Source organism: Homarus americanus, unplaced genomic scaffold, assembly GCF_018991925.1.
Source record: "Homarus americanus isolate GMGI-L3 unplaced genomic scaffold, GMGI_Hamer_2.0 scaffold4060, whole genome shotgun sequence".
Taxonomy (NCBI): Eukaryota; Metazoa; Arthropoda; class Malacostraca; order Decapoda; family Nephropidae; genus Homarus; species Homarus americanus.
Window position 1 is genome coordinate 1,062,605 of NW_024746161.1, and position 13,154 is coordinate 1,075,758.

Sequence of the window (13,154 nt, forward strand, 5' to 3'; positions counted from 1 at the left end):
TGTTAATGTTTATCATTTATTACCTTTCTTTCTCTAAACATCCTATCTGTAAATATAAATACCCTGTACCTGTATAGTACAATAAACAATATTTATGCACCAGATATGTATGTATTATATACAGTATTTGTATTCTCCCAGAGACTCCCATTGTAAAAGTTTAGTTGACTTCATATTTAAAAAAAAAAAAATCCCCAAAATGTATAAAGAATTAAGACGATGTAAAACAACTTACTAATTACAGTTTTTGGTGTACCTGCACACAGTTATTTAAGTCGGTTGGGTTCAACAAGTGTTCATTGCTATAGGGTCATCCCTTTAGCTCTAAAGTAATAATAATAATAATTAACGGTTTATTAAGAAAATATGGCAGCCCGAAGGCTGAAAATATACAATGAACAGAGATGACAAGTTACAAAGGTGAAATCGAGGAGTGGGTCACTTGATTGACAAAAGCTTTCAATACAGAAGCATAAGAAACATAGAGTCAACATATAGATTAACTTTAGATCTGGTACTGTGGGAGCTGGTCTGTAGACATTCTTGTGACCTGATGTCGGTGCCAACAAAGTCCCCACTGTCTTGATGGCCATTGTACCTGACTGCTAAGCCGCTACCTCACTACAGCTGCAGATGTACCACTTGTTCCGGGTAGGTCCTCCAGCTCACACAGGGTGTTGGAGATGGTTCTTGTTCCTCATATGATGTAGTTAGGTTAATTCCTCACCTGGGTGGAGTAGGGAATCCTCATTTCTCTCCTGGTGTAGTTTGGAGTGTTTCTTGGCTTCTCATCCAGTGTTGGGGTGGCGAGTATCGCGGACTGGGTGCATCACGTCAACATTGGCCGCTAAGTACTGATTGTCGCTCTAACAGTTGTTTCTTCCTTTCAAGTTGAAGTTGTCACTTTTGTATATCAGTTGTGGGTTGATCGTCAATCTTTGCACTGTACTGTTGGTGGGAAGATGTTGATAAATCCAGATGGGGAAGGGGAAGGGCCCAACAAACCAGGCTGGCAGCTGTCTTCTCGATCAAGAGACCATAGCCACGTGAGCGGGCAGCGCCGACTACACACGTCCTTACCTTATGAAGGCTGAATCTGGGAACCCAATGACATCTGGGTTGCAAACCAATCCTAGGCTACACGAAGACTTCTTGCAGAATAGTAGAAATTGGGAACAAAATACTCCAGTCACCCATTCCTGTTTTCTATGGAGGTCCAAAACCTAGGATGGGAGGTAGACAACAGACCCTTGTCTGTTCCCACCGGCTTTACCATTAACACATACTCGTCTTTCTCATCGTCTTGTTTTTCCACACCATTTCTAGTGTTGTTCTTTCTCTCTTTTGAGGTAAGTCTTTCGTTAGGGTTCTTGTGTTATGATGTATTGTTTATTTCACTGGTGTTTGTGACTGGGAAAATCTAGACGTTCAGCTAGAATTATGTTTCCCAGAATGGTGGGTCCCTTGCTAACTGAATTATTTCTAGTTTTCTTGTGTTTCTTAGTTGGGGTTAATGTAAGTAGGCAGCTGGCTTCTGGGTCTGCTCAACGTAGCGGCATGACTGCCAAAACATCTCCTTTGTTTGCTCATTTTCCTTTTTTCAGGTCTGCCTGCTGTGCTGTTTGTGGAAGCTCCATTGGTCTTTATGACTTTGCTGTGGCAGTTGGTGCTGGACCCCTGGTGCCTTTCCCTCTGAGCTGGCCTTACGGATCAATCAATCAGAGGACAGTGGTCCCTCGGTTAACGAACACAATTTGTTCCAGAGGGTCGTTCGTTAATCGAATCCATTGTTTCAATGGGATATTGGGTAATTGGTTCCAGCTCACCGAAAAGTACATACAAAGTAAAAAAAAATGCTGTAAAGTACACTTACTTTGAGGTGTGTATGTAGAAGGTTCCTGGTTGATGTTCATGATGGGAATTAGAAGTGGTGGAGAAGGGAGAAGAGAAGGAAGTGAGGATGTAGGAGAAATCACCTTTCAGGGGACCCATACTTGATGCCGTCATTTCACCAATAAAATTTTAAGTTCACTAGGTGTAATTCAAGATTATTTTATTTATATCAACACTGCACTGCGCTATATATCAATATGTTAACTAAATTTCAGAATGACCAGTAATTTCAATGAAAAATGCAAAAATATTCAAGACACCAACAAAATAGATGCTCACTTTACTGTCAATAAAGCCCAACTGCCGCCTTGTGGCTGAGTCAAGCTACTGATGGGCGTGCACAAAACTAGTTCCCTGTACTGCATGATATTATCAATATGTTAAATAGATGTTAAAATGACTAATGATTTTAATATAAAAAATGCAAAAATATTAAAGAGCTCAACTTTCTTGATATTTACTCCACCGGAAACGAATGTAAACATAGAACAGATTACTGAATTGGCAGACTAGCCCATCAGCTGATGCTCACAACAAAACGTGATGTTCGTAAGGATTTTGTTAATCGAATTGAAGATTTTTATGGAAGGTAATTCGTTAACCGAGGGACCACTGTACTGTCCTCATAACTCAGGGTTGGCGACTACAGTCCTGCACTCTAAACTTTCTCGACCTGTTTTCACCAATTCTCTAAAGTTTTGTATCTGGGGACCCAGTTATTAATTTCAATCATCCTTCCCATTGGCCCTCTTACCCTCAACTCTGCCCATTAATATTTCTGTTATTATTTTCTTGTCCCTAATTATGTGACCAAAGTATCTCATTCTTCTTTTTCTGTACATTTCAAGTATTTCTCTTAGAAGTTTTTGTCAATCTTAGTATTTCATCATTTGTTTTCCTGTCAATGTAGTTTATTCTTAGTATTTGCCTGTACCACCACATTTCTAAGGCCTCCAACCTTTTTCTGGTGTCTGCTGAAAATGTCCACACTTTTGATCCTATTCATCACTCCTTGCCATATAAAGCCTTTCAGCAGCTTTTTTCTCAAATTGAAGTTAATTTCCCTTTTCATTAGGTCCTTTATGTTATTAAATGCTGTTTTTGCTTGTCCTATTCTTGTTTTGATTTCCTCATTACATCTACCATCACAGCTAATGTTACTGTACTTCCCAAATATATTAACCCCTGTCTAACAAGGCAATAATGGGGATATAAATATGGGCTACATACATTTTGTTTATATAATTACTACACCCACAGTAATTAACGTATGAGCAAGTACCTAGTACAGTAGAACTTCGATATAACACGAGATACGTTCCAAGAGAAGTCGCTTTAAACTGAATTCGCACTAAATCGAAGTGTTGTTTCAATGGAATAATTTAGTTTAGTACTTGAGAGAAACACAAAATACTAAAAAGACAGAGTCTACCCAGATGCACCTCAGCCCATCTCCTAGAATAAACAAAACATTGTTTTTTGAAGTATCATGTTAAAACAAACACTCATAAATCAACACGGCTAAAATTATGGGACGTGAAATGGTCTGTTTACTAGCAATCAGCTAATGGGAAGAGGGGAGGTGATATGTTTGACAGTTGATGCCAAGGTCTAGTACTTATTTATTTATCTGTCCTTAAGAGTGACTTTAAGTTTTTCTGTTATAAAATGTCACTAACTAATTTTATTACAAAGGGCTAAAATTTTTATCTCTTGTGCAAAGTATATGACGTTTATATTCAAATTATTCGCTGTCTTGCAAGGATTCTAGCAATGCAAATTTTATTCTCCTCACTTTAGTCTGTGATATTATATAAGATAAAGACTGTAAGCCTATAACCACCCAACCCTTGCTAGGAAGATAGGAGGGGGAGGGAGGTGACAGTGACACCTTTGATAGTTGGGGCCAAAGGTCTAGTGAAATATTTGTTTGTTTATTTATGTCCTTTAGATTGAGTTTTTGTTTTTTGTTTATAAAATGTCACAGAAGTGACCGGGGAGAATATAATTTACATTGCTGGAATTCTTATAAGATAGTGATTAATTTGAATATAAACATGCTATAGTTTGCACTAGACAAAAATTTTAGTAATCATTTAGTACATTATTTTGAGTACATGTAAAGTACAGCTTTTCCCTTAGGACAGTGTAGCATGCCCAGAGAAACATTAGGCACGAATTTTAAAATATGATGCACCAGATTGATTTGCGCAAAATAGGAAAGATTCGCTTTAAATTAAAACATTGTCCTTAATTGTGGGTGTCGCTTCAAATCAATACTAATCTTAAATTGAATCCCTTTAAATCGACGTTCTACTGTAAATACTTTCTAATACTGAAGCAAGAGATGTATGTTACGTAACCTCTTTGTCTTTCAAATGACCTCGGCACATCACTGACTAACAGGGTTAGCAGTTTATCCGCCAGTTATCTCAGTTATACCAGGTCTCTCAAACACACCACACATGTGTTCACAAAGCTTGCTATAACTCACTTCATCTATTCTAACACTTGTAGTGTTAGTTACAGTGATATCTTAGTTTAATTGTACTTAGACTATATTCTTAATAAAAAGAGAAAAGACCATTTGGGTTTGCAAACTTAACCCAAAAACATTTCTTGTTGTAACTTCTCAGTTACCTACAGTGCTGAAACTCCAGGACCATTCATCAGTGATAGGAACAGGTAAACATACAGTCGGTAACACAAATACACAAAGATTTCCACTTGCTTAAGTTCCCTTTTACCTACCATAATTTTTCTTTAGTATTTATTTCCAATTTGGAAACAACAATTACTTTGGTATTTTCAGCATTAACTCTTAAATAATATTTTTTACCTTTTTCCACTAATCTGTGATAAGAGCAATATTATCTGCATAGCATATATGTACAGTATTAAATATTACTTTACCATTAACTTTTAGTCCCTAATGTACAGTATAAAATACAAAGTAAGAGAACTTTCACCGCCATGGGGAATCTTGTCATTTTGGCCAATCTCCTCCCTATTGGCGAATCTTTACCAGCTTGACGAATCTCAGCTGTCTTTGCCAATCTTTGCCGAATTAGTGAATCTTCACCTCCTTGGCAAACCTCCGCCAGTTTGGCAATTCATAGCCACTTTGGTGAACCTTTGCCGCCATGGTAAACTTTCGCTGCCATGGCAAATCCTCGCCAGCTTGGCAAATCATTGATGCCTTGGTGAACTTTTGCCATCATGACTAATATTCACCATCTTGGTGAATCTTTACCAGCTTGGCCAATCATTGATGCCTTGGTGAACTTTTGCCATCATGACTAATATTCACCATCTTGGTGAATCTTTACCAGTGCAGTGGACGTCTCCCCTACAACTTCCTACAACTGCGTAGCCACAGCCACCACCTGCTACCGCCTCCCTAGCAACCAACCAGATGTTACCATATCCTAGCAACGAAACTATTCACCGGTGACTTTCTGGGTTTTCCCAACATGATTCATAGAGGACTGGCGGCTGCTGCTGGGTATATAAGCTCTGTCTCTCCATTGAGATTCATTCTGACCATTCTTCTTGAACAAGCAACACCTCCTCCTCCGCCGCTGCCTGGCTCCCTTCGCTTCTCTTCGCCTGCCTGGCGGTCCTCGCTCCCGCCAGCGAGCATGGCGACCCACCAGCCGTCCTTCTCGGAGCTTCCTCACCAACCAGCTTTCTCATTCTGGTCTCTCTTCTTGAACAAGCAACACCTCCTCCAGCAAGCTCCTCGCTGTCCAACATTCATTCAACCAGGAGGCCAGCAACAGGCAACATCTTCTCTAACGAAGCTCCTGCACATCTACCTCCTTCAACACGCTACTCACCGAACGTCTCCTCTGAGCAGCCCCTCACCACACGGCACCTCCAGCACCAGACTGTCTATCATATAACTTATATTATACAAGAAAACCACATTAGAGTTTCCTTACATCCTGAGTGCTAGACAACATTAATATCTCGATACCCCTACACCAGCTTTGCCAATCTTCATCTTGACCAATCTTCGTTGGCTTGGCAAATCACGTCTTGATGAACCTTCACCACCATGGCTAATCTTCACCATCTTGGTGAATCTTCGCCGACTTTAGGAAACTTTTGCAGGCTAGGCCAATCTTTGTTGTATTGGTGAATCTTCACTGGCTTGGCAAATCTTCGCTACCTAGGCAAATTTAAGTTACCTTTGCATCCATCGCCTTGGCCAATCTTCACTGGCTTGTCTAATCTTCATCCTCAAAAATTTTCACCGGCTTGGCCAGTCTACCCCATATTGGTCAGTCTAAGTTGTCTTGGTGAATCTTCACTGCCATGACAGTCTTTGCCGCCTTGGCGAATCTTCACCAGTTTGGCTAATCTTCATCTTAGCAAATCTTTGCCAGCTTGGTAAATCGTCGCTTCTTTGGCGAATCTTCGTCAGATTGGCCAATCTTTGTCACCAGGCAGATGAAGTTTTGGAGCTTTTATAGTTGACCAGCAGAAGGAACCTCCTCGCTCAGGAAGTCGAAAGTCTTCTCGCCATCCTTCAAGGGAGTTGTTGTCGACTCACTGTGCCCTACTGGATTTTTCGGCAAAGTGGCAGGGGACTGTCACATATTTGGCTCTTCCCATGCTGCCATCTCTATGGACAATAAACCCTCGAGCTTGCCTGGTCTGCGAACTACACCTATTGTTCCAACTTGCCTCCTTTCATGTTGACCATGCTGACCTGGACTGGATTACCTTAAAGGAGTTATTGGACTGCCGCTTTAAACTCAGCTTCTAAATGGAAGGCCCCAAAGGTGAGTTAGAAAGAACTGGACCTGCTCCCAGCATTCGTCAGGTAGCGAAGCCAAGGATGCCTTGTCTCGGAGGGGTCGGAGCCACAGATCAAGGAGCACATCCCCTCACTCCTCTCCAGCAGCCCCTATGGCAGTTTCTACCCCTTAGACAAGAAACTACACAGGCTGTTGTTCAGCCAGCTGCCCCGTTGGATAAGCTCATGATGAGCCAGGGCTGTGAGCCAACGTGACTGCACCCTCGGCCAGTTCCTTCTCAAACCTGGCTCTCCTCTCATCAGAGCTTACCTTGGGTCTGTTGACGTTTCTGCCAGCTGTGAGTTTTCATCCTGAGAAAATGCCATAGAGGGCTAGATTTCCCTCTAATAAGGTTTTAGCAGAGGACTACCACTGTCACCAAGCAGCTTCCTCCTTTTCAGGTGTTGTCATTCCAGATGGCACATTAGTTATATTCTCTGACTCAGAAATTTAAATCGGGCGTACTCCCTGCAGACGTTCCACTCCCCACACGGCTGGGGGATCCCAACACCTTTACTCTAAACTGGAACAGGTGGAAGGTCATCTACTGTACCTGTTTCCTCCACCCAGCACCAACTGTGCTGGCACAGCTGTGGTGCATGGAGCTTCTTTGGCTGTGCCTCAGCTTCCATTCTTTAGAGTCACACTACCTAGTAAGGCAAATTCTTAGATAATTGGGGAAATCCTTACGCTTACATGCATGGAATTTCTCCATTCTTGCCCGAAGGAATGCATCCCTCCACGTGTGGTGAAAGACGTCCGCAAAGGGCTGAGACCCTATTCCACCAGACAGTTCCAGTCATGCTGGAAGGAATTCCAGAGCTTTCTCAGTGAGAAGAGTTTGCCACACTAGCGTAGCTAGGGGGGGGGCGGTCCGCCCCGGGCGGCACGGGCGGCACTTTTGGGTCTGCTCATCACCCATATCTGCAGCTACTGGAGACGTTAATCCATCCCTTTGTATCGGCGGCAAGTTAATCCTTGTCGTGTCTGACCTAACACCTGACCCACATCATCACGGCCACGTCATGAGCTACACCCTTGCTATGCGCCCCCCCCCGCCACACACACAACCTGTAACCTGTTGAGGATTAAGGAAACAACTTCAAACAAGTACGCCAGTGAGCTCATGTGGTGTGGGTCAGGTGTTAGGTCAGACACGACGAGGATTAACTTGCCGCCGATACAAAGGGAAGGATTAACGTCTCCAGTAGCTGCAAAACCATGCAGTCTCGGGTCATATCAGTTCATGTACAGCCGACCAATCCACCAGTTAACTGATGAAGAAGAAAATACAGCTACCAGGGCAGATGCTGGTGTTCTACTTGGTGCGTTGCAATCATTTTCCTTTTTGTGCTTTCTTGGCCTGTGGGGACCCGTCCTTCTAGAAATTAACGACACACAGACTTACCTCCAAACCAAGGGCTTGAACATACAACAATGTGATATAAAACTCAGGGCATTAGAAACATTCCTAGTTGAAAACAGGGACAAGCTAGTGAGTAATGGAGTTAACTATGCCAAAGAAATTTGCAATGATCTGGGGATAGTCATGGAGCGTCAGCATCGACCCAAAAAGAAGAAACAAATGTTTGGTGAAGGATCACGAGATGCTGAATTGCCATACGACATTGAATTGAGGAGAGAAATGTTTTCTTCGCTGGACAGAGTGATCGAAGAAATAACTTTGAGATTTCAACAGCTTCATGAACTTGCTGAGAAATATGCCTTCCTTACCCCATTGAATCTTTTGGATAATAAATATGAGTGTCAAATAGATCACGATCACGACGACATTGATAAAGAGGAGTTCCTCGTTGAGAGAAAAAGACTTCAGCATTTTGTTGCTGTTGCTGCTATAACTATTAAAGACAGAATACAGACGTGGAAAGAAGGCCCCCTTGAACTTTTGCAGTTTATTCAAAAGTATAACCTTGGGAACTCGGTTCCAAATATAGTAATAATGCTGAGGATTTTCCTCACAATTGCTGTTAGTGTTGCTACCTGTGAGAGGAGTTTTTCGAAACTAAAACTGATCAAGAATTACTTAAGATCTACTATGAGCACCTTGCGGTTGAGAAATCTTGCCATACTGTCTATAGAGCGACAATTGACAGATGAAATAGTTTTTGACAATGTCATTGAAGAATTTGCCAACAAAAAAACAAGAAAAGTTACTTTGTAGAAAGTTGTAGTTTTCATTTCAGAAATAAAGATGGTCCTAATTTTTTACACTTTTTTACTTTTTTCCCTATCCTATATGTCGTTTTTGCTTTTTGTTTAACTGTTACTTATAAAGTTTAAGTATGTTTGGTGTGTATTTAAAGCATACTATATTTGAGTATGTGAAAGTACAGTAATATTATAATGGTACACAAACTATTTAATATATATATATATATATATATATATATATATATATATATATATATATATATATATATATATATATATATATATATATATATATAAAATACTGCAATATGTATTTTTTGTGGGGGCACGGGCGGGGGCAGCAGCAAACTCAAGGGCCGCCCCGGGCGGCACACAATCTAGCTACGCCACTGGTTTGCCAGATGTGACAGGGAATTGTCTTGCAGCTCCTATCTTCCCTCTTTCATGAGAAAAGATGGGCAGTACTTACCATCTCTTCACACTTAACAGTACTGGTGGACCCCACTTCTATGGCTTCAGGATTACATTGCGCCAGCGCTCGGTCAAACTTCTCAAGAAGAGCTTCTTTATTCAATGCTCTCCATTACACCTGGAATGCCCCTTCTGATCCATTCAGAAAGTCCCCTCCTTCCTTCGAGGAACGAAATTTCGGGGCAATCCCAGAGTAGCGGACAGCTCCACAAGACCAAGTTCCTCACAACATTAGCAACAAGACTACAGGCCTCCCAGCTGGCAGCTTTAACTCACTATCCTAGCTGGACCTGCTTCGCCACCGACTTGTCACAAGCCTCCTTAGCTCCTCCCATTTCCTGGAAAAAAATGAGAGGCAGGACCATAGACTGCAACAGGTAGTTCCCACAGCATGGAAGGAAAAGTATGGACACCAAGATATCTGCCTTGTGGCAACCTCAAGGCTACCTGGAGGCTAAGGAAAAGGCAATGAATGGGACGAGATGCGGAGACTGAGCTCCCGCCACACAGACAGGCTTCCTGATACTATCCTGTGCCAGCTGCACACTCAGAAACTCCCTGCAGAAGTTCGTCTCGCTCTGTCCGCACTGGACTACTCTACAACCCCGGCGACCTACGCAGCCACGGCAGACAGAGTATTCCATGAATACACTGCTGTGCCCTATGTTGCCGCAGACAACTCAGCGGCCAAACCGTCACTTTCCTCCGATTCCGTCAATCAGATCAACGCTCCTCAGAGAAGTAGCATTCCACTAGACAAACAAGGCATGAGGGAACTGCTACAATCTCTACACCGCAGAATGGACACCCTCGAGCAGCTCGGCTCCTCCATGCCAGCTACTGCTCCTGTTCCTGCCCCAACCCCAACAGCCCCGTCCTGCCTTAGACGCCACTGCCAGCCCCAGCACAGTGTACCTACCTTCTCGTTGGTACCATCAACATTTTGGTGCTAACACTAGACGATGTGAGGCTCCCTGCAACTACAACGAGGAAGCGACATCAACGGGGGTTGGTAAACGCCACTACCTCCGTCACTTCAGGAGTCTCACCGCTGCATGTCACCGACCACATCCGTGGACTCAGTCACCCACATATACGGGCTGCCCAGTGCCTGGCCTACCAGTCCTCTAAAATACATCGACCCATACGGGCTCCCTTAGAAACCTTCCCTGTACCCAAAGGACTCTTCCAGGTAGTGCACCTCGACATCATGGGACCTCTTCCATCATCCTGCGGCAACACCTACATCTTCACCTGTATTGACCGTTTCACCAGGTGGACAGAAGCCATTCCCATGCCTAATGCTACAGCAGAGTCAGCCATCCGCACCTTCCTGTCTGGTTGGGTCTCCCGTTTCGGTCCTTTCACGAGTGTCATCACTGACCGAGGAGTCCAGTTTGAGTCACAACTCTGGCATAGTCTCCTGCAGTTCCTCGGCACTTCCAGGCACCGCACTACTTCTTACCACCCTCAATCCAACGGCATGGTAGAGCAGTTTCATCATCAGCTGAAGGATGCCATCAAGGCACAGCACGACCCCTACAGCTGGACGGATGCTCTACCTTAAGTGCTCCTTGGCATCCGTGCAAGCACCGGGAAGAGTCCGTTGTAAGAGCGTTGTAGTGGGTTGCGGTGAGCATCGTGCCTGACGAAGACATACTCGGTATTGAGTAGTGCAGGAGGGATGTGTTCAGGGCGATGGGAAGGCTGGCGTGGGGCAGTAACCCTGAATGCAGAAACTGCCTGTCGTAGTGTTTGCAGTAGGTAGTGACAGACAGCAGAGAAGTGAAGTGGTCGAGGTCAGGAAGTACACGCTGGGCTGCAGTTCATGTCCTCTTTGTTTGACGAGTGGATGCCAAGGAGCACTAAGCATCCATCCAGCTGTAGGGGTCGTGCTGTGCCTTTATGGCGTCCTTCAGCTGACGATAAAACCGCTCCACCATGCCGTTGAACTGAGGGTGATAACAGTAGTGCAGTGCCTGGTAGTGCCGAAGAACTGCAGGAGACTATGCCAGAGTTGTAACTCAAACTGGACTCCTCGGTCGGTGATGACAGTCTTTGGAGGACAGAAACGGGAGACCCAAACAGACAGGAAAGCGCGGACGGCTGACTCTGCTGTAGCATTAGGCATGCGAATGGCTTCTGTCCACCTGGTGAAACGGTCAATGCAGGTGTAGATGTAGGTGTTGCCGCAGGATGCTGGAAGAGGTCCCACGATGTTGAGGTGCACTACCTGGAAGCGTCCTTTGGGCCCAGGAATAGTTTCTAAAAGAGCCCATGTGTGTCAATGTATCTTAGAGGACTGGCAGGCCAGGCACTGGGCAGCCCATTTCTGAGTGTCGACCTTGATGCCGGGCCAGTCAACACGTTGCATGAGCAGGCACTGGGAGGCCCGGATACCTGGGTGGCTGAGACCATGGATGCAGTTGAAGATGGCGCGGCGGTGTATGTGTGGCACGAGCGGTCTAGGCTGCCCACAAGACATGTCGCACCACAACTTTATGTTTGTGCCGATAACGGGAGTTCTTGGAGGGCGAGACCTGGGGGAGATGTCTTGTATGCTGCGAGGTCTTCGTCATTTTCTTGAGCCGTGGCGAGCTGTCCATGGGTGAAGATGAGGGAAGAATGCTGGATATACAACAAGAGAGTGTTTGTCGGCGATCTCGTTGTGGCTGCCCTTGATGTGTTGGATGTCGCTGGTGAACTCCAAGATGTAAGCCAATTGGTGAAAAACACGAAGTGTGTGTGTGTGTGTCAGAGGCTGAAGCGAAGGCGTGAACGAGGGGCTTGTGATCAGTGAAGATGGTGAACTGATGGGCCTCAAGGAAGTGTTGGAAATGCTTGACAGCAAGATATATGGCCAGGAGCTCTTGAACGAAGGCGCTGTACTTGAGTTTCAGTGGTTGCAGCCGCTGTGAGAAGAAAACAATGGGCATGAGAGTTCTGTTGATCTCTTTTTGTAAGACGGCGCCCATGGCAGTAGAGGGAGCGTCTGTTGTAAGAGTGGTCCCCCGGCGTTGGGAGCAGGGTGCGCCAGCAGGGTAAGGTGTGTGATGTGCTGCTTGATAATGTTGAATGCTGCAAACGCCTCTTGAGTCCATGTGAGAAGCTTGTGAAATGTCTTGGGGAGTCCCTTGAGGAGATCATGGAGAGGAGCGTGGATGATAGCAGCCTGGGCAATGAAGCGGTGGTAGTAGTTGACTAAACCCAGGAATTCTTGGAGGTGTTTTGCTGTCTCAGATTTGGGAAACTCTTTTATGGCAGTTACCTTCTGTGGTAGGAGTTGGTTGATGCTCGACAAGACTCTGTGACCGAGGAAGTCGATGGAGGAGGCTCCAAAGATGCACTTGGCGGGATGAACTTTCATGTTGTTGTTCTGCAGGCGTTGGAAAAGGAGCCGTAGGTGGCGATGATGTTCGGCAGGCATCGGAGATGCGATGAAAATGTTGTCTATTTAGACAGTGACACAGTCGAGGTTGCGAAGAATGTGGTCCATGTATCTCTGGAAGTTCTGAGCTGCATTGCAGAATCCAAATCTCATGTAGGCATTCTCTAAGGGACCATATGGGGTGGTGATGGCAGTCTTCTGGGTGTCTGCAGGTGCCACTGGAATCTGATGGAAGGCACGCTCCAAGTCGAACTTCACGAAGATGATCTTGCTGTGGAGTTTGTGGTGGAAGTCCTGGACATGTGGGGTGGGGTACCTGTCAGGTTCAGTGACAAGGTTAAGGGCTCTGTAGTCACAGCATATCCTCCAGTCATTGGAGGATGGCTTTGGAACCATGTGAAGAGGAGATGCCCAGGGACTCTTTG

The 13,154-nt window shown here is 44.6% G+C and overlaps 1 protein-coding gene across 1 annotated transcript; it reads right to left on the bottom strand.

Moving 5' to 3' along the window:
* Nucleotides 1–12,237: 12,237 nt before the first annotated feature.
* On the bottom strand, nucleotides 12,238–12,768 carry LOC121878954 (uncharacterized mitochondrial protein AtMg00860-like). The gene has a single exon (XM_042385406.1). The coding sequence runs from the start codon at nucleotides 12,766–12,768 to the stop codon at nucleotides 12,238–12,240; it is 531 nt and encodes a 176-aa protein (XP_042241340.1).
* Nucleotides 12,769–13,154: the final 386 nt, after the last annotated feature.